The sequence below is a fragment of the Polypterus senegalus genome, chromosome 8 (assembly GCF_016835505.1).
Source record: "Polypterus senegalus isolate Bchr_013 chromosome 8, ASM1683550v1, whole genome shotgun sequence".
Taxonomy (NCBI): Eukaryota; Metazoa; Chordata; class Cladistia; order Polypteriformes; family Polypteridae; genus Polypterus; species Polypterus senegalus.
Genome location: NC_053161.1, coordinates 138,131,715 through 138,153,458, shown reverse-complemented (window position 1 = coordinate 138,153,458; position 21,744 = coordinate 138,131,715). Strand labels below are relative to the sequence as shown.

Below are 21,744 nucleotides of genomic sequence, written 5' to 3'. Positions count from 1 at the left end.
TACATACCTTGTAACCATCTAATCTGTGTGGCTGGCCCATAACCCTGTTCATTCTTGGCAGCAATACGGAAGACTACAGCAGGCCTGGAGGTATAGTCAATATGTGCATTGGCCAGCTGGTTAGCCGTTACAGTACAGTACGTTTTCACACCCCTGTAAAGGCGGATGAAGGCTAGCGGGTTGGAATTCCCACTTGTGTTGGAACGACCTTTCTTTACTGCCAGATAAAGAGAATATTCCAGGATTCTGCCTGAAGGGGAGGAGGGAGACTCCCAGGTGATATGAATGCTTTCTGCAGCCTAGAATGAGAATACATTTCATATAAAATAAATTCATTCTGAGCAAGTAAACTACTTCATATGCTATATGGTAGCCATAACAGGTGCACAGGCTGTGAACACAAAAGACGGATGAGAAAATATATAATATGTATGCTTAAATGCTTCTAAGTAAATAATCTGTACTCTTACATGATCTATATACACATGTAACTCATATGTTTAAATGCTTGCTGCATATATACTTTTAAACTTCCATAACTCCTGAAGGAGTAAATACAGCAGAAAACACTTTCTTATACACTTATACATTTCACTGTTATGAATATTCATGAGGTTTGTGTTTAGCCTGGAAAAAATCCAATTAGGAGCCCAGAGTAGATGATATTGACTAGTTGGTAGCGTGTTTATTTTATTACTCCAGAAAAGTTTTAGAAACATTAGGTTAGAATGTATTCATTGGCCCTTGTTAAGGGGCCTAAACTTGAAAAATGAAACACAGATAGCAGGAAATATCTAAAACTAGCAAATATTCCCAGACAATACAGTAGAACCTCTGGTCACAAATGTTTCCGAACACGTACAAATCGGGTTACAATCAAAAAGTTTGCCAAACTTTTGCATCTGTTCACAACCACATGCTCTGGTGGCGAACAAAAATACTGGTGGCCAGTTTCCATGTGTGCGTTCATACGCGCCAATGATCTCTCATTCTCCGTTTCCCATTTTCTTTTGCTTGCGTATACAGGGCCTAACAAAGCAGCTGATGTTGCAAAAGGAGTTACAATGTTAACCATGCAGAGACCTCAAGTGCTGGAAGAGGTGGAAAAACTGTTGCTAGTTTGGTTGAATGAGAAGCAACTTGCAGGGGATAGCGTAAGCGAGGCGATCATATGCGAGAAAGCCAGAAAGATTCATGGCAATTTGCAGAAAAAAAATCCTTCTTCGAGTAGCGAAGGTGAGGAATTTGAAGCAAGTAGAGGATGATCTGAAAGGTTTTGCAAAAGAAGTGGCATTTAATTTTCTTTCCCTGTGCTTAAAACTCATAAAAAAAGGGTTTACAGTGAACGGTTCATAAGGGTCTAGCACGAACTCTTAAAATGTTAGTTTTCTCTGTTGTTCAAGGTTTTCTCAGTGTTACTCAATGTTTTTACATTTAGTTTACTATTACACTGTGCATTATATGGTATAATTAACTATTTTTGTGCTTAAAAAAATAGATATTTACATACAGTTCGTATGGTCTGGAACAGATTAATTGTATTTACATACAATCTTATGGGGAAATTAAGTTCGGTTCGCGTCCAGAGTTTTGGAACGAATTACGGTCATGACCAGAGGTACCACTGTATATAAGAAGGCTGTATGTTACATAGCACAATATACCTCTATACAGTCCACAGTCAACCATAGCTCAGGCCTTTCTACATTACTCAAAGGAGAAAATTTTTCATTGAGGATTTTCTTAAACAGGTTATCGTGTTGGAAATCAAAGTTTCAAGCACCAAAACTTTTAAATCTTAACTGCTGACTCAACTTAATAATATTAGTTAAAGATTTGATCCATCTCTACACAATTTGACATTATATATTAGGTAATAATATTATCTCCAGAGATGATCTCTGCAGAAATACTCTGGGAAATGCTTCAAGCAAATTTGAGGGTCCAAAATAATTATCTATGTCTTGCACATACATTGTATTAATAACAAATAACTAGAAAAAACTAGAAACAAAATACCTTTGTAATCTTGACAGCTGAAGGTGCCCCAGGAAATCCAGGCTGACATGTTTTGTATTCACTGGTTTGACTAAAAGGTCCCTTCCCACAGCTATTTATTCCAGCGACCCTGAACCTGTATGTAGCACCTGGAGAGAGAGCTTGCTTTGCTCTATTTTCAAAATCCTGTGCACCAACCATCTCAACCTAAAATTTAAAAAGTAATTAAAATGTAACCTATTTGATCCTACATATTTTACCATCAGATTTAGGTTGCTTGTTATATGTTTTAACAAACTACTACAAAAATTACTGATTTGCCAAAAATGACTTGTTGATACCGATTAAAAAAATAAAAATAAAAATCACATCTATATTTGGTCAGTTAGCATCACCACATCATAACAGACTTTCATATTAACATCATGATTGGTTACATTTTCTAACTTTGCACCTGGTTATACAAACATAATGGCTATTATTCTATAGCTTTCATGACATGTACCAGGGTAGAGACTGGTGGCACTACTACCACTCTACCTTACATTATACAAGTCTCACAAAAATGAGCTTGGGGCCAAAACAAACTGGAAATATTTAAATCAAAAACTGGTATATTCTGTATTTTATCAAAACTTTCTTATTGAAGCTACATTGGTCAAATCTTCAAATGAACTTACATTGATTTGCCTGTCTACTGCTGGAAGGCAATAATGCGTCACATCTGAGAAAAGGGTTTTAAAGAGTCCCACATCATACCATGGCTGATCTTCTTTCTTTAAATCATCAGCTGCCTAACAAGAAAAAATAAGGTTACATTATACTATATAGTTGGGTAATATATTTAATGATTGTAATATGTGGAAGACCAATTACTGTATTAAAGGCACAAATACCTTCTGTTTCAGCATAACAAGCAATAATGTTACTTGAATGAAATAAATATATCACAACTGTGATTAAAAACATACTCACAGTATGGGAAACTGTCCTGGATAGTGGTTCATCCTCAGTTTTAACCAATGACACAGAAGTATTGTTATTATTGCCTGAAAAGAATGACAATTTATGTTAGCAAATAAAACTAAAATGAAAAACAAGATGAATAAAATATATGATACAATTATTTTTTAAGAACAGTTACAGCATGCAATTTTACCACTGAGAATGTTTTAAATATATTTTAAATAATAATTTATTGTTGTACTATATACCCAGGTATAATTTTATGACAGACCCAAAAAATCTTTTTATTCCCTTATCTCCTGGTTGTTGCAGAATTATCAGTAACCATAACTGAATGAATTACAAAATGTTCTATTTTTCATTTTGTCTAGTTGTGGTTGGAAATTGATTGTTTTTTTAATTGCAGCAAAATGGACATGGCAACAGAAAAGTTCTTCAACTTTCAGTTTACTGTTTTTTTGTTTTTGCAATAAACAACTACTGTAAATTTAAAAATAAAGGGAATGTTATCTAAAGATACAAAGTAGCTATAATAAATTACATTTTTAGCAAAAAAAAAATCAATCTTTTATGTGAATATGCACTTCGTACTACAAGGTCTGAGTGCAAAACATATTTGAAATTCAACAGAGTACAACATTCAAATTAGCATAAAAATTGTATGCAATATGTACATGTAAAAAACAAACATCAAGAACTTCTTGATATCTGTGAATTAATTAACAATTAATTAATTTTAGGACAAACCAGACCTGTTTAGGACTTTATGCTACAGCACAATTGAACATTTGGGTAAATATCTAATGCTATAAATAAATAGATGTACATAGCAAAACTATACAAGATATTTCTCAAAATATATCTAGTTTGTAACTGATGCATAAACATATTGTTCCAACCTTCCAATTTTTAGAGAAAGTGTGCATTCAAGACATTTTAAAGATTTATTGGTTTTTAGCAGCTATCGTAAAGTTAAAAAGTAAAATCTGCTACTTGCACAAATACTCAGATCTAAAACATTATTTAGTGGAGTCGCCTTTTATTTGCAAGAACAGTTTTAAGTGTTTTGGGGTAGGTGTCTACTTCATTTGCACACATACACAGGCAGTCTTGGTACAGCTCACTATAGTTTTTAAGGCAGTGGTTATGGACCACTCACAATTTTGATTTAAATGAGATCAGACTTTGGCACTATATTATACTGTACAAACTATTTAATTGCTAGGTCCTTTAAAAAATATTATTATACTCATGCCTATCAAAGTGTTTAATTGTGATTCCTTGAGAAGAGGTTGTGAAAAATTACAACAATTGCAACTCCAATTTGGAAAAAGATGGAATGGTATGTAAAATGCAAATAAACAGAAAGCAGCAACTTCAAAATTTTAGTCCATCACAAATAGTTTAAAGGCAAGATATTTAAAGTTTAGTCTTGTCAAATTGTTTTTTCGTAAATATAAAGTCATGGATGAAATTATCGACACCCCTGGTTCTCCCAGAAAATTGTTGCAATTACAAATGTTTTGATATACACGTTTATTTCCTTTATGTGCATTGGAACAACACAAAAAAACAGAGAAAAAAGCCAAATCTGACATCATGTCACACAGAACTCCAAAAATGGGCCGTAACTGCAACAATTTTCTGGGAAAATTCCAGGGATACCGATAATTTTGGCCATGACTGTACAACCTTAGCCTGAAACACATTCCAAAAAAAAAGAGCTGGGATGGGGCAATTTAGGGACAATAATGTCATGATAAAAGAATACTGTATAACAATGTGAGTAAAAACAGACAATGTTCAACAAGTGAGTGTATTCATGCTTAAGCTGCATCCAGAAAAGACCTAGGGCCTCATGCATAACGCTGTGCATAGAATTCGCACTATAACATGACGTAAACACAAAAGCGGAAATGTGCTTACACACAAAAAATCAGGATGCATAAATCTGTGCAAACACCAGCTTCCACGTTCTTCCGCTCCATAAATCCTGGCCAGCGAGAAAATTAATGCACGTGCACGTGCCTGCTGCCCCACCCCAACTCCTCCCAGAATTATGCCTCTTTGAATATGCAAATCAATATAAACAGCCATTAAGCTCAGCGTTCTGTAAAACGGCAATGGCAAAAGCACAAGGGAAAATAGAAGAATTTCAGTGAATATCAAGTGGAGGCAAGGTAAAACATACTATTTGTTGGTTTAAACAGTGTTGGTACAAACAACAAAAGGAAGTTGATTGAGTGACATAGCATGTCGGAGATACTCGAAAGCTCAAGTTCACAAAGTTGCACAGTGCCGAAATAAAAAAGAAGTTGTCACATATCAAAGTCGCTGTGAAAAAGCGAGTCGTAGCCCACTGTCTGAGTGTCATATAAAAGCTTATTAGGGTATTGAGGGGAAGAAAAAAAAAACTTTAATCTTGAAATTTCCACTTTAATCACATAGTTTATTTTGTCAGTAAAGTAGAACATCATAAACTTCATCTTAAAATCGTTTAATTTACTAGTTTCTCAAATCCCATCGTAACTAAAGTAGCACGTTAAATGCTTTGTTTTGTATTTGATCTTCTATGTGCTCTTTGTGTGTGCATCACTACATGCTTCTGGGCTTTCTCTTCCTCTGACAGGTCTCTGAATCTATTACATTCATAATATTACAGCTCTCTGAATAATTAAAATACTGAGATGCATACGTGATATCATTTTCATGATGATAGGAGTTAAAGCATGTTATTAAACATGGGAACACGGTGGCACAATGATTGTTCAGGTCTCACGCAAGATGCTCGCTGCGCCATGTGCGACCTTCGATGAAATACTTTATTGCAGCAGTACTGTCTCTTTCAAATGTACTAAACTCCAATTCCTGTCCTTACTTTTCTTTCTCCAAATACCCAATCGCCACAAAATCAGCTCTGTAGTAGACGTTAAGCCATCTGTAAGCTTAGAACGCCGATTCTTCAAAACTTTTAAGGAACATTGAAATATCTTCGTAGCATGTGTTTAATTATTCTATCCATCTATCCTTCGTGTTCCAGCAAGAATACAGTGCGAGGCAGGAACAACCCTTGAACGAAGCGCCAGCGCCTCGCTAGTGCTGCGGCACCCTGTCCTTTAATTATTAACAATATAGATTATTTAAATTTAATTTTATCTGTATAATGTAATAAACATATTTTGCTGCATTTCATCTCAAAAATGATATTGTCATCATATGTAAATATGCACTTTATAAAGTGGCTCAGGTTGTGCAATATTATAACTATCACAAGTTTACAGTGAGGTAATTGTACTTATAAGTTCAAAGCATTCTACAACGAGCACTTGATGGACTGATTGAGTGAATTTATAGTTCTTGGGATGAAACTGTTTCTGAACCATGAGGTCAGTACAGGAAAGGCTCTGAAGTGTTTGCCGTGAGAGCAGTTTAATAGACAGCATGGCTGAGGCAGCATGTGCTTGATGCTGTATACCGATAATTCTCTTTCCGATCAGCTGCTGTACAGCTGTGATTCCCCACTCTGATACAGTGATATAAATACTCCGAGTGGTGGAGTGAGAGTAATATGGAAAAAGATGATCCGCTGTGGCAACCCCTAACGGGAGCAGCTGAAAGAAGAAGAAGAAGAAGGTGCAGTGGGAGTAACAATGCTAAAGCAGCTATTGTATTTAGAATAGTTTGGCTATTCTGTGTACCATTATAATGTTACAGGTTGATTACAATCAGGTGCCTTAAATTTATGAACGATATGCGGTTAATTTCAGTGTATTTATAAAGCTGCCGTCGTGGATGTGGATCTAAGAAAGAAAGGGTAACCACACTGGAACAGTACCAATGCATTGACACTGGGTGCCACCAGTCTGTAAAACTGAGCACAGTACTTGCGCACGGCAGGGTATGAGCTACTGCAGAAATGTGCGTGGCTTTACTCCCAAGTTTAGGTTTTATACATCGCGATTTTAGCATGGAAACATTCGCACGTAACATTTTTGTGCGTACACACGGTTTATACAGTACATGAGGCCCCTGGTCCTTTAGGAGCAAAGATGGGCAGAGAATCGCCAATTTCCCCACAAATCTGTGAGAAAATCATATAAATGTTTAAAAACAACATTTCTCAAAGACAGATTGTCAAGTATTTGGGCATTTCACCCAATTCATTTCAACAGTGCATAAGTATAATTAAAAGACTCAAGAAATGTGGAGCGATTTCAGGGTATAAAGGAAAAAGGCACAAGCCTAGGCTAACTGTATGAGATCCTCAGATAGCACTGCATCAAGAACTGTCATTCATCAATAAATAATAAAACAACATGGGCCCAGAAATACTTTGGCAAACCTTTACGAAGTAATACAATACATAGTTACATCCACAAACTGTGCACAAAAAGAAGTCATATGTTAACAGTGTCCAGCAGCACCGTTTTTTTCTCAGGGCTTGGAGGCATCTGGGATGGACCTTTACACAGTGGAAATGTGTAATGTGATCAGATGAATTAATACCAAAAGTCTTTTTTGGGAGAAATACATGTTGTGTCCGATGGAACAAAGAAGAAAACGAACACCCAGACAGTTACCAGCTACTAGTCCATAAGTCAGCATCTATGATGGTACAGTGTTATATCAGTTCCCAAGGACAAAGGTAAACTGCACTTTTGTGAAGGCACCATTAATGCCAAAAAGTGCATAAAAATTTTGGGGCAACATTCCTTCCATGGACGCTGATGCATATTTGAGCAAAACAATGCAGAACCACATTTTCCACCCGTAGGAAGAGAATGCTGGCAGGCCTGCGGTCCTAATCTGTCCTTAATTGAGAATGTGTGGCTCATTTTGAAATAAAAAATGCAAAAACAAAAACCCATTACTGTCACACACCTTAAGACTTTCAAAGAAAAATGGGACAAAATTACACCTGAAACACTCAGTAAATTGGTGTCTTCAGTACCTAAATGTTTATTAAGTGTTGTGATGATGAAAAGCATTGCTACAAAGTGGTAAACGGTTTACTGTCCCAGCTTTTTTGGAAAATGATCCACGTAACAAAATCAAAATAATCCTTTACCTCTGAATAACAAATCCTTTATCTTTTAATAAAAAAAATAAATTGTAATATCAAATATTAGGCTGTTATTTTCTTTTCAGGTCAAAGATCATTTACTAATCATCACATTCTTCTTTTATTTATGTTTTACATGCTGTTCCAACTTTTTCTGAGTTTGGATTGTTTAACACATTACTTAAGTAACATCAATGTATAACATTCTTTACTCAATTCCATAAAAAATGCTTAGTAAATCTGTGGCTGCTGCTTCCTACATCAATACCGTTCAAATACAAGAGCATAAAAAATATGACACATACTAAAGAACCGCCAAGGTTTATTTAAGCTGTATAAAATGTGTATTACTGCCTTTCGAGCTAGTATTTCGTGTGAGCACTGAAAATCAAACCAAAACCTGGTTGTACCGAAAGTACTGTGTACTTAACACACTGATACCCAAGGCAGTTTGTACTTCTACATTAATTCAACACGCAAGTTTACATTTCCTAACACTGTACCACTGTTTGTTGATACTTAATAATGAACAAAATGCCAGTCCACAGTCAAGTGCAGATAGTGGTGTACAGTATAATTTTTACTTTCAACAACTCAAGAGTCACGTGTTGAGATCCCAGCCCAGCCACTGACTGCATAGATTTAGCAAGGTTAATTCTAATGAGCTTATGTGCATTTCCTCCCATATCCAGAAGACATACACTTTTGGGATGAATTGTTACTCTAAATAAAAAATAAAAAAAAAAAGTCATAAAAAAATCACTAACTTCAAAACATTTGGTTAAATCGTGCAATGTGGCTTGTGTTTGCACATTAGCTCAAATGGCTTTAATGTATAAATGAGCTCATTCCAAAGTGTTTGAATACAGTTCAGCATTAATGGTAAAAGTCAGTTTACTACGAAGGCTTGATTTTTGCAACTCCAGAAATCACTATTATCAGAATTCGTGTTCTCAAAGATAAAAAAGTGCATGTGGCGGTGAAGAAACATTCCAGAGAGAAAAATTCAATTTCACTGGTGTCGTAATCTGGATTTAACAGATCAGTGCTGACTTGACACCGCTGAGCTATTTATTGCTGCAAGTGTAAGATGTGACAACTCAAACAAGTAGAACTTGTTAATGCAATATATATGTGTCGTCATCAATTCGTAGTCGGTGGCTCTATAAGGAAGAAATTTTCCTTTACCTCGACTAAGAGGATGCAGACGTTTTTATTACCCATTTTCATGCCCTGCTAGAAGTGTGTGCTCGCAGTGGCCACATAACTATTAAACATAAAAACAATAAAATAATAAGCAAATAGCAATAAAAAATATTACTACAATGAATATTAGAAAACAGACTTTCACTTGTAAATCTGTAATTTAACTGCTTTTATATATATATATTTTTAAATTTTATTGATTTTATTAAAATCAAATAACATTCCATATACATAACTCAAGGATTGAAACAAACCCCTGAGAAAGAGAGCTAGGCCAGCAGTGTAAAACTTTATCCTGGTAAAAATAAGTGAATAGATAAATTAATAAATGAATAAAGATAAATGGAGTAAAAGAGGGGAGATAACCTGCGTCCTCAATTTAAATGCTTATTCTAAAATGTTATTGATTAGATCCTGCCAGGTTTTGAAAACATTTTGTTAAAATTCTCCAAGTGCGAATTAGATTTTTTCCAGTTTCAAATAGTATATAACATCAGTTACCCACTGACTTAAAATAGGTGAGTTAGGATTCTTCCAGTTGAGTAAGATAAGTCTACATGCCAATAGTGTAGTAAAGGCAATTACATTTTGTATGTCCTTCTCCACTTTAAGCCCATCTGGAAGTACACCAAACACAGCTGGTAGTGGGTTAGGAGGGATTGAGACACCAAGGCATTTAAAGATTTTGGTCCAAAAATGTGTTAATTTGGTGCAGGCCCAAACATGTAGCTCAGTGAGGCCAGAAGTTATTTGCAGCGTTCGTAGGTTGAATCTTGCCCTGGAAACATTTTGGACAATTTTAAACAAGAGAGATGCGCTAGATATATAATTTTGAGTTGAATAATTATATGCTTTGTGCATATGGAGTTCAAGTGAATTCTGTGCATTGCTACTTTCCACTCCTTTTCTGAAATGTTGAGCAAGAGATCATTTTCCCACTGTTATTTAGGATCTTTAAAAGTAAAATGTTTTTATATATTATGGAAATGCTGTCCGAGTCCTTGAGACTGAGTAATATTTTTTCCAGCATAGAGGTAAGTGGGAGGTGAGGAAAATTGGGCAGGTTCTATTTAACAAAGTTTCAAATTTGAAGGTAGTGAAAGAAATCTGTTGTTGGAAAGTTCAGTTTGGAGTCTAACTGTTTGTAAGATGCAAAGACGTTGTCTATGTACAGATCTCTACGTGATTTAATCCCAAATGTTTTCCATTTATTAAAAATTGCACATGTTTGAGAGGGTGGAAAAAAGCGGTTCTTGTGCTGAGGTGCTTCAGTTAAAAACTTCTCTATCTTAAAATACTTCCTACATTGGTTCCATATTCTGATTGAGTGAAGCACAATTAGGTTGTTAGTATATTGGCGATAACTTGTATTTACTGGAGTGCAAAGCAAGGAATATAAAGAAGTACTGCAGGATTTTATTTCTATTGCGGACCAAGCCTGTGTATGTTCATCTATTTGTGTCCATGTTTGTATATTTTGTATTTTTGCTGCCCAGTAATAAATTTGAAGGTTAGGTAGAGCCATGCCACCTTCTGCATAAGGTCTTTGTAGGGCCGCTCTTTGGATATGTGAATGTATTTAATCTATACTAATAAAAGGCAAAGCCCTCCCTCCCTCATTCACTCACTAATTCTCCAACTTCCCCGTGTAGGTAGAAGGCTGAAATTTGGCAGGCTCATTCCTTACAGCTTATTTACAAAAGTTGGGCAAGTTTCATTTCGAAATTCTACGCGTAATGGTCATAACTGGAACCTATTTTTTCGTCCATATACTTTAACTAGCAAAATACCAGCGCTTCGCAGCTGAGAAGTATTGTGTTAAAGAAGAAATGAAAAGGAAACATTTTAATAATAACGTAATATGATTGACAATGTAATTGTGTTGTCATTGTCATGAGTTTTGCTGGCATATATATATATATATATATATATATATATATATCAGATATATATCATATATATATAATCAGAGTATAGCATAAAGTCAATGAAACTTATGGGATATTAATCTGTTCAGTTAAGTAGCAGAGGGGGTTGTTAATCAGTTTCAGCTGCTGTGGTGTTAATGAAATTAACAACAGATGCACTAGAGGGGCAACAATGAGATGACCCCTAAAACAGGAATGGTTTAACAGGTGGAGGCCACTGACATTTTTCCCTCCTCATCTTTTCTGACTGTTTGTTCACTAGTTTTGCATTTGGCTACAGTCAGTGTCACTACTGGTAGCATGAGGCGATACCTGGACCCTACAGAGTTTGCACAGGTAGTCCAAATTCTCCAGGATGGCACATCAATACGTGTCATTGCCAGAAGGTTTGCTGCGTCTCCCTGCACAGTCTCAAGGGCATGGAGGAGATTCTAGGAGACAAGCAGTTACTCTAGGAGAGCTGGAGAGGGCCATAGAAGGTCCATAACCCATCAGCAGGACCAGTATCTGCTCCTTTGGGCAAGGAGGAACAGGAAGAGCACTGCCAGAGCCCTACAAAATGACCTCCAGCAGGCCACTGGTGTGAATGTCTCTGACCAAACAAACAGAAAGACTTCATGAGGGTGACCCAAGGGCCCCATGTCCTCTAATGGGACACCTTTAAACTGTGAGTAACCTTAGCCAAAATTATTTTGTACATTAGGCTAAAACAGTGTGATCATTGAACATTTTGTAATTAGATGTAATTAGAATTACTAACGGTCACGGAAGTCCAATGATCCCCAGTAAGAGCCACAAAGTCTGCTTTCTGTTATACATCTAATTTTGCTTGCTTTTCAATGTCATAAAGCTGTTGAATTTTACTTGAAATACGCTAACTGTAGCACATTTTCTAACCCCCTATCTTCCACCACTGTTAGTTGTCTACAGTCCAAAGCAATGTATTTTGCGAGAGAATTTGTAAGTTTGACCTATGTTGACTTACTAATTTTGGTCCTGAAGCCAGTCATTTCATGAGGTTAGGGCTGCCGACACCTTTTGTTGGTACTCGAACCTGTACTGCTAGTGCTAACAGCATAAACAGTTTCTGTGCACGCTGTAACATGTTTTGCATTTAGATGGAACCGTAAGGTTGAAGTGCCTCGGTGGTATGCAAACTCATTTTTGCACAGTGTGCACAAAACCACGCTTTTATCAAGGCTTCCGTCGGGTAGTCTTTTGAAATGAAATGTGCCTCCGATCAGTGCTAGCAACGCTCCTTCTTCCGACTCTTACATTGTTGTAGCTCTGATGTGTGCATCAATGTAATCGATGTACCAGCAAATCATGCATTGACAAAAGTTACCCTTTGCTTGGAATGCAAAGTGTGATTAAATGCGTTATTTTTTTAATGTGTTATGGAGTACATGCATTGAAGCTTCTCAGCTGTGCTTGTGCTAAGAAAAGGAAACATTTAAAAAATAACCTAACATTATTGTCAATGTCTTGTGACAATTATGACTTTTGCTGTCATCAAGGATTTCATTATTATTATTTCTTTCAATCAGTTTCGTATTTGGACAGTGTGCACAAAACCACGCTTTTATCAAGGCTTCCTTCGGGTAGTCTTTTGAAATGAAATTTCCCTCTGATAAATGCTAGCAACGCACTTTCTTCCGACTCTTACATTTTTGTAGCTCTGATGTGTGCATCAATGTAATCGATGTACCAGGAATTCATGCATTGACAAAAGTTACCCTTTGCTTGGAATGCAAAGTGTGATTAAATGCGTTATTTTTTAACGCGGTATGGAGTACATGCATCGAAGCTTCTCAGCTGTGCTTGTGCAAAGAAAAGGAAACATTTTAAAAATAACGTAACATGATTTTCAATGTAATAGTCTTGTGACCGTTATGAGTGTTGCTGTCATCAAGGATTTGATTAGCATTATTTCTTTCAATCAGGTTCGTATTTGGAGGACGTGTTGTGTTCAGGTTTATTCCGTGTTTGTCAACTGTTGTAAAGATAACAGTAAGATTGCCTGTGAATATTTAGCGGTAGCGTGTGTATGAACTTAATTTAATCTTTTCCAGTCCTGCAAAGTCAGTTGACGCGAGCCGCTCGGAGTACATGCATCGAAGCTTCTCAGCTGTGCTCGTGCGATCACGCGATGTCCACCACTTTATTTAATGTTAGCTAAGACCCAGCAGTTCAAAGTTTCTTGCAACAGCAATTTTAACTCCGCAACAAAGTGATCCAAAGTCTCGTTTATACCGCGTGTCTTCTCATTAAACTTGTATCTCGCGAATACCATACACGTTGTAGGCATGACAAACGGCAGCGGGAGTGTGTCTATAAACTTAATTTAAACTTGCGGTTCACACCATGCTTTGTTTCTGCAGTTGTGTAATTCGGTTTTTGTTCAGCACTCTTTGGAACTGTTGCTTTTTGACTGTACACTGCGTCAGTTCACGTGAGCCGCTTGGTGTACATGCATCGAAGGTTCCCAGCTGTGCTGGTGCCATCTCGTGCGATGTCCACGGCTGTATTTAATGTTAGCTAAGACCCGGCACTTAAAAGTTTCTCTCGCAGTTTCGCTGAGTTTGTGCCAAACACCACCCTGACCATCTCATCTTCGTCTGCATAAGCACAGTCCTTCACCCGTGAATATTTAGTGGCAGTGTTTCTATTGGATTGCCGCTGACGGACAGCCTTATATGGGCAGGCACTAAAGAAGTTACACCTCCCACGGCCATCGAGCAGACGTCTATTATAGTATATGGGTGAAAAAATAGGTTCCAGTTATGACCATTACGCGTAGAATTACGAAATGAACCCTGCCCAACTTTTGTAAGTAAGCTGTAAGGAATGAGCCAGCCAAATTTCAGCCTTCTACCTACACGGGAAGTTGGAGAATTAGTGAGTCAGTGAGTGAGTCAGTCAGTGAGTGAGTCAGTGAGGGCTTTGTCTTTTATTAGTACAGATACAAAAACATATCAAACCTTGCCTTATATCCCCAAGCACAACATTTTACAGCTCTTCTTTTAGTGACAGTTGAATGGTTGGTTCCTGGCTTTTGATAAAGAATTTCATGCAGGTCGACTTTCTGCAAATAATACCATACAGCTATTAAAATATGTCTTAAGGCTGTGCCTACTGTCTTGTGATTTCCACTTTAAAACATTCTTACACAGTGAACACTACACATAGCATTTTCAAGCCTTGTTCAGTGTAGATCCACACTTCACTAGTCGTCATGTTCCAGGTTCTTTCAGATCACAGGTAGATGAAATTTCACATTGACAGCAATAGGACACTAAGATTTTTTCATCTTTCATCGTAAGGTAGCGTTAAGCCGGGACTCACAATGACTTGAAAAAGTGTGGCTCTTACAGTCTTTGCAAGAATTTAATTGCTTGCATTTTAAAAAGGCATGTTAGATAACTAAAGTATTGTAAAGAATGCTTTCAATTTAAAAATGCAAAAAGATTACAATTTCTACCTGAATCGTTTGTTAAGGTTATGCCAAATTATGTGACTTTTCCATTGATTTTCAGTCACAGCCTTCATTAGTGAAGCGAAGGATTTCAGTGGCACAATCCCATGTAGCCAGCTACATAATGTGACACATTGCATGACTCTTTCCAACTACTTCTCTACTTGCACCAACAAAATCTAAAAGGCTTGATTTTGTCTATAGGCATAGGGGTGGGCTTTGTACGCATGACAGCTGACAACCAATGAATGCTCATCCAAAAATATAATACATATAAATGCACTGATGTTTCATGTTTTACAAGTAAAGACAGGTTGGAAAAAAGAAATAAAAAAAAGGCAGAGACTGCAGCTGAACTCACTGTTCATTGTACCAGTTAACCCTTCATAGGCTGTCAAGGAGCATTGTATTGGCTGTAGCAAAAGTTACAACATGGCCAGAGATTTTCAGTCATTTAAAATTACATGGTCCAGTGACGAGATAAGCAATTGCAGTCGGCAAATCTGTCATACCGTAAGACTAGAAGTCACAAGCTTCAGCTTCTCCAATCTGATTAACACAGGTGTAAGGCAAATCTTTTACTTGTACCCATAGGACATCTGCAATTATTTTTTCCTTGTAGCCATGGGACTAAACCTGCACCTGCTCAAAACTATATTTTGGGCTAGTTTAAGTAACAAAATGAAATACAACTTTTTTTTTTTTTTGCAAAAGATGCCATTTTATCTTTAGTGATTGTTCAGCTAGAAACCCAGAACACTGACTTTTATCTATTAAATAGTTCAGTCTGCTGATAAATGGAAACTGGAAATACAGAGGAAAAGCACCACTTAAGTGTAAGATCTCATAATCATGACACAAAACTAACCCTAACCTTAATAGCTGGCAAAGCACCTTTTCCATGCAAGGTTGATTAAACATTTTTTAACTTAATAATTACCTGAAGTACAAAGCTGTTCTGTTGTATGACACAGGTTCATGTGGTCAACAGCATTTCCTGAAGTATTAGTTCCAAACTCAAGTTCACTATCTGAAGAGCCTGATAGAGGTACCTAGACATATATACAGACCCATGTTATGCTTATCAGCAAAAGGAAAACAAAACTCAGATTTACTCTAATGAAAAATACAACGCACAGGAAAAGAAATGCTATTTTTTGAATTAAGAGTGAAAAACATTAGTGTGCAAAATGTCCTTCTAAATTTTTTACTAACATTACAAGATCTCTTCAAATGACAGAAAAAGTCTGAAGATAAAATGTTTTTTATTGAAAAAAAATGAATATGGGATTACATACCTACAGTTGAAAATGTGAAGCAGAAATTAAAAAGCATTCAGTATTCTGTGGCATGCTTTACCTTACTTTATGGATTCAACATTTAAAATTGCATTATGAAAACTGCTGAACAATTGGAAACTATAACTTGATGTGAGTATAATGCATGCTATAAGGTTACCTCTTTCTTTCCAAAATAATAGTTATGTCACCTATGTATGTTTTTCAGGCTTGCTTGCGCAACAGCATTATTTCTTCTTTGACTAATAAAGGTTAGCCACTTTACAAAAAACTGTGTGACCGAATAACTCAATAGTTTAAGAAACAATGTTTCTCTGTACATCAACAAATGCAGAGCTGTACTATACGTAGTGGAAGCCATAGGTCAATTATATCCAGAAACACTACCAACTTTTCTTGGCTGTCTAGGTGATCTGAAATAGACTAAAGTGCAGTGAAAATGTGCTATGGTCTGATAAGTGAACCTTTCAAATTGTTTATGGATAAAACAAACACTGTGTTCTTCAGGCAAAAGAAGAAAAGAAATATAGTGAATGTTACCAAAGCTACAATGGTATGAGGTTTTGTTAATGCTCACAGCATAGGTTTCAAGGACATCTCTGAAGACACTATTAACACTCAAGAATATATATGCACTTGGAAGCAAAATATTCTGCCTTCTACATTGCATCTTTTTCAGGTATGACGCCACTTATTTCAAGAAGATTATGCCAAAGTACATTACAACAATGGTGCTTCACAATCAGAAAGTGCAGGTGTTAGACTGGCCTGCATGCTGTCCAGACCTGTCTCCCTTTCAAAATGCACATTACTAAAAGCAAATTATGACAAAAAAGACCCTGGACAGGTGGGCAGCTGAAGACTTTACAATTCTGTCTGTTTACTAGTAAAACTGGTGTCCTCAGTTCACAACCAATTACTAATTACTACTAAAAGGAAATATAATAGAACGCAGTGGAATATATACCCCTTCATAATTTTTTTTGGAAACATGTTGTAAGCTGGCGGCGCAGTGGTAGCGCTGCTGCCTCGCAGTTAGGGGACCCGGGTTGACTTCCCGGGTCCTCCCTGCGTGAGGTTTGCATGTTCTCCCCGTGTCTGCGTGGGTTTCCTCCGGGCACTCAGGTTTCCTCCCGCAGTCCAAAGACATGCAGGTTAGGTGGATTGGCGATTCTACATTGGCCCTAGTGTGTGCTTGGTGTGTGGGTGTGTTTGTGTGTGTCCTGCGGTGGGTTGGCACCCTGCCCAGGATTGGTTCCTGCCTTGTGCCCTGTGTTGGCTGGGATTGGCTCCAGCAGACCCCCGTGACCCTATTCGGATTCAGCGGGTTAGAAAATGGATGGATGGATGTTGTAAGCATCACTGAATAAAGCTGACATGGGATAATATTTAATCACTTTTCTTTTTATTATATTCAATTTAATACACATCAAAGGAAATTTAAAAATCACCACTTCTTGCTTATTTTATTTGAATTTTACATACTGTCTCAACACTTTTGGAATTTTGGAGTTTTTTTTTTAATCTTAAAAGAAGTGGTGAGGCAGACTTCTGCTGTTATGCACCTAAAATCTGCAAAATGCTTACCAATAGAAATAATAATAATACGGTGGAGTACTTTAAAAACTCCTTAGTTTAACATGGCTTTGTCATAACTACATTTTAGTGTAACCCTGATATACTCCTTATACATTGAATTATTATTTTTGTCATGGCTCTGCAACTGATACTAACCCCTACTTTCTTTGTTGGTCTTTTTCCGGTTTTCTGTGGTGGCAATCTGCGCCACCACCACCTGATCAAAGCACGATGCAGTCCCTAGATTGATAGATTGAAGGCCAGATATCCACATGATCATCATCATCATCTAATTCTTCCACGTGAAACCTGAAAACCATGAGGACTGATTTAAATCATTTATATTAGGTAGAATGGCCAGTGGGGGCTGGGAGGTCTTGTGGCCTCAGAACCCCTGCAGATTTTGTTTTTTTTTTTTTTCTCCAGCCCTGCAACAATTACTTTTATTCAAACAGATTTAAATATTTTAAAAAAGTGCTATTAAGTATGTTATGGCGACTTTTCACTTTTTAATACTATGTACATTCCCATTTTTTAATTGAAATCCTGTGCTGCGCTGTATCAAAGAAGTAAATATACTGTATACAGACCACTGTCCAGTTATATCAAAAGATATTGTATGTGATATGTATACTTTACTGTTTTTTTAAAAAAAAAAATCTTTAAGTACTATTTGTACAGTTCGAACAAAATACCTACAGCGAACTCATGTTTCTCCAAGAACACCTACCGGAAAAATCATATTAAGCAACATGAAGTGGGAAGGTGAGATGTCAAAAGTGGTAACTCTGAAACTTTCCATCACACATGAATGCAGGACTATTGTCTGATGGTAACAAGAACAGTACATGCCCATCATTTACCTGGTATTTCAAAGCTAAACATAAAGGTAATTAGAGAAGCCATGCCAATCAATATTTCACTTTCAGAGTTTTCTTTCACCACAACTGCTTTGCAAGGAAGAATCAGTCTTCTTTTATAAAACTCCTACTGAGTTTCACTCTAAAAATGTGAAGCATGCAATGGGCAGACTGTGACGCAGTGGATAGTACTCATACTTCAAAGCTCCAAATTCACAGGCTTAAAGTCCAGCATGGGTACGCTCTCCATATATGCATTTTTATTCCTGGATACTCCAATTACCTCTCACATTCTGACCATATACAAAATTTCTCACCTTCAAATTATCCACAGGATGCTGGGACATTAAAGGACTGAAGCTATATGTGATTGCTGCAATGCCCACATTTTCATTCTGGTTCATGCTTGAGTGACCTATGGAAATGGTTCACAGTAAAGAAATAAATGTGCTTCTATTATTTTACATTCTTATTAAAATTGAATAAGGAACAAATAGAAGGCTCAAAAATCCTTACTTGTTATGGATGAGAGCCTTGGCAGTGTAACTCCTTCTTCAGGGAAACTTTCTTTTCTTGGCATTTCAGTGGAATGGTTTAATAAAGTAAACGGTGCTGAGGTAGGTAATGGGAAGACCGGCTGAATCTGAAGTAAGTAAGAGTCTGCAGCAGTCAGTGGGTGCCAGGCCACATGAAGTGAATTGAGAGTTGCTTTCACTAAATGTACAGGTAAAGGAGTTGTAGGTTTTCCTGAAACACAGTCCATACATTTATAAGTCATAGTGTATTATTTTTTCATTAACTGATTCTCATTTCATAAAATCTTAAAATAAAAATGTAGTCATTCATAAGAGGCTAACAGCAGCAAGTTAAATAATGGAGACATTTTATTCAAGAGTATATGTAAAATACAGGAACAAATCATTAACTGACAAAAGTGTCAGTGAGAATTTTACTTTAATAATGTAAATTCTATAGTATCAATTTAAACATTAATGGTAGAGGCCATTTTATCATGAGTCATTGTAAGAATTCAGAAATTGCTATTTAATAATGCATGTTCTATATAAATTATCACATCATTACAACAAATACCAAAACCATATTCAATTCTATGAACAATTTTTATTTGTGGTTTGAATAATAGTATACATTTTAAATAATATTGTTATACTGTAGATGCTCCAGAGGACGAGTGGGCATCCCACCCAAGACAAAGGCAAATTCCTTACCTGGACGAGATGGCAAAACGGAAGGATGGAATAAGTAGAGGCAATACCTGGCTGGCACGCCTTATGATTCCCATCCTGATTGGGATGCCCAAAGATGTGAGGAATCAAAGGGGAGCAATTCATCCCCCACCTTTCCAAATGGCAGTGTCGGACATGTAGGGTAACTGCCTGGATACACACTGGGCTGCATGGGAGTTGGAGTCTGGAAGTGCAGTGCTGTAGGTTTCCACAGGGGATGGTAGAGGGCACTGCCAGGGGAGGGTCTCCCTGGCTTTCTTGCAGCCCGGAAGGGATTCTAACTGGCCACGTAAAATCACCAGAAGTACTAGCAAGTTTGGCTTAAAAGAAGCCCGCTTCCATAGCTCTTGGAGTAAGAGTCAGGCAAAAGTGGGGAACACGCAAAAGGAGGACGGAAGAAGGAAGATTAATTTGTTTACACTGTTTGTAATTGTATTTATAGATTGTTATTGGAAGGGAAGTTGTAGAGGTGCTTGGGGAAGAAATAAAAATCCTTTATTTTATGCTATCAATGTGTGGTGCTTTACTGCGTTTGTGGTATTGGGCTCTCTGGCAACCCCATTCTCATTACTATATCTGAAAAGGCTCTATGGTGTACATGTTGAAATGTAACAAAATTTCAAAGGGTAACCTACAAAATGGGGACTTGATACCTTAACAGTACAAAAAAAAAAGATTTTTTTTCAGTGTATATTAAGTCGCTCAAAAACACTAAGCAACCTTGACACAAGTGGTTGTGAGCGATGCAGATGGGCAAATATCACTAAAGGTTTATGCTCTTTCCTACTTGCAAGTCTTCACGATTTGAGGCTAAACCACAGTATCTGCAGTAACCAACAAGAACACATGACAAATGTATACACACACAGGCACTGCCTGAGTGAAGAACCAAACGCAGGGCTCTGATGCACTGTAAACTGATGCATAATATATGCAATGTTCCAGCCTTAAACTCAAAGTTGATGGAAAAGGCTTTGGCTCTCCAGAATTCTGCAATGGAAAATGTGGATTGTAATACATTAATTTACTGTAGAAGATTGTATAGGTTTCTTTTTTTCTTTCTTCCATTCTTTCAAGGGCCTCCAGTTTCATGTGGGTAAAAGTATGACATGCACACACATTCACATTGGCAGTGGGGTTGCAATTCGACATCCAAGTACATGGACAAGAACACTACAAGCCCATAAATGTGTCAGTTTGTTGAGAAATACTTTTCTGGATGACATCCATTATTCTATGGGTGCCTGACCCTCTGACTAAGGTCAAGGAGAACATACTGTAAGACAGTTTGTCATCTTGGAGTTAGCAAGTCCAGACTAGGGGGATTGGAACAATATTACTCCTTTAAGAGCACAGGTAGTAGGAGAGTTTTCTCTGAGGTACAGCTTTTGAAGGTTATCAATGGATAAAGGCATTACTCTCTAGTATGAACAAATCTACAATAAAAGAAAATTGACCAAGTAGTAAGAGGAGTAAAACTAATTATATAATGCTATCCAAGAAGCCCAGTTCAGGGTCTTGTGAAGTATTCAGATACTGCCACAGGGTCAGCACTCTCAACAGCATCTGCAGCAAAAACATGCCCAACCACAGTCTCACATCTCGTTTGACTTGGCTATAAATCTTCTGACTGTTGAAAACAAAAATGAAGATTGGGAAGTCATGCATATTCTACCAAGAAGTAACCATAGTTTCAGTATCGATGTTGTGAATATCTTCAAATATATCAAGTGTGTAGTTTCAAAATTGATCCTAATAGACTGCATTACTGTAACTCTGCCTGGTTAAGTTTCAAATGTTCCATGCCAGTGTTTGTTAAGATCAACGAAGACGACATACATTCTTCCTTTGTTCTTTTATGCTTTTGTTACTTGAGTGTGTCCTTTGGGGAAAGGTATACAAACTGAAAAAATCTTTAATCTCACTTCTACTAAATGTTATTATTAGTATTATAATTGAGACATAGAAAGGCACTAAGTACTGAGGAGCTGTCTTCTTTCTAAAGCATTATTTTCTTTTTACACAATCCTTGTCAATAAAGCACAAAAAAGCTCATTTTAAAACAATACAGTACTCTTAATCACAAATATTCCCATAATAAGTAGCAAAGCCTTAACAAATAAGAA

At 36.9% G+C, this 21,744-nt stretch overlaps 1 protein-coding gene across 4 annotated transcripts in view; it reads right to left on the bottom strand.

Moving 5' to 3' along the window:
• The window catches only part of hcfc2 (host cell factor C2), a 56,467-nt gene that overhangs the window by 11,006 nt on the left and 23,717 nt on the right, over window positions 1-21,744 (bottom strand). For all 4 annotated transcript variants that reach the window (XM_039761815.1, XM_039761816.1, XM_039761817.1 and 1 more), the window contains 7 exons: window positions 18,888-19,118; window positions 18,689-18,786; window positions 15,576-15,687; window positions 2,974-3,047; window positions 2,679-2,792; window positions 2,020-2,205; window positions 8-299 (listed from right to left, as the gene is read on the bottom strand). In XM_039761815.1, the coding sequence (XP_039617749.1) occupies window positions 8-299; window positions 2,020-2,205; window positions 2,679-2,792; window positions 2,974-3,047; window positions 15,576-15,687; window positions 18,689-18,786; window positions 18,888-19,118 (1,107 nt within the window). The remainder of the gene's footprint in view (window positions 1-7; window positions 300-2,019; window positions 2,206-2,678; window positions 2,793-2,973; window positions 3,048-15,575; window positions 15,688-18,688; window positions 18,787-18,887; window positions 19,119-21,744) is intronic.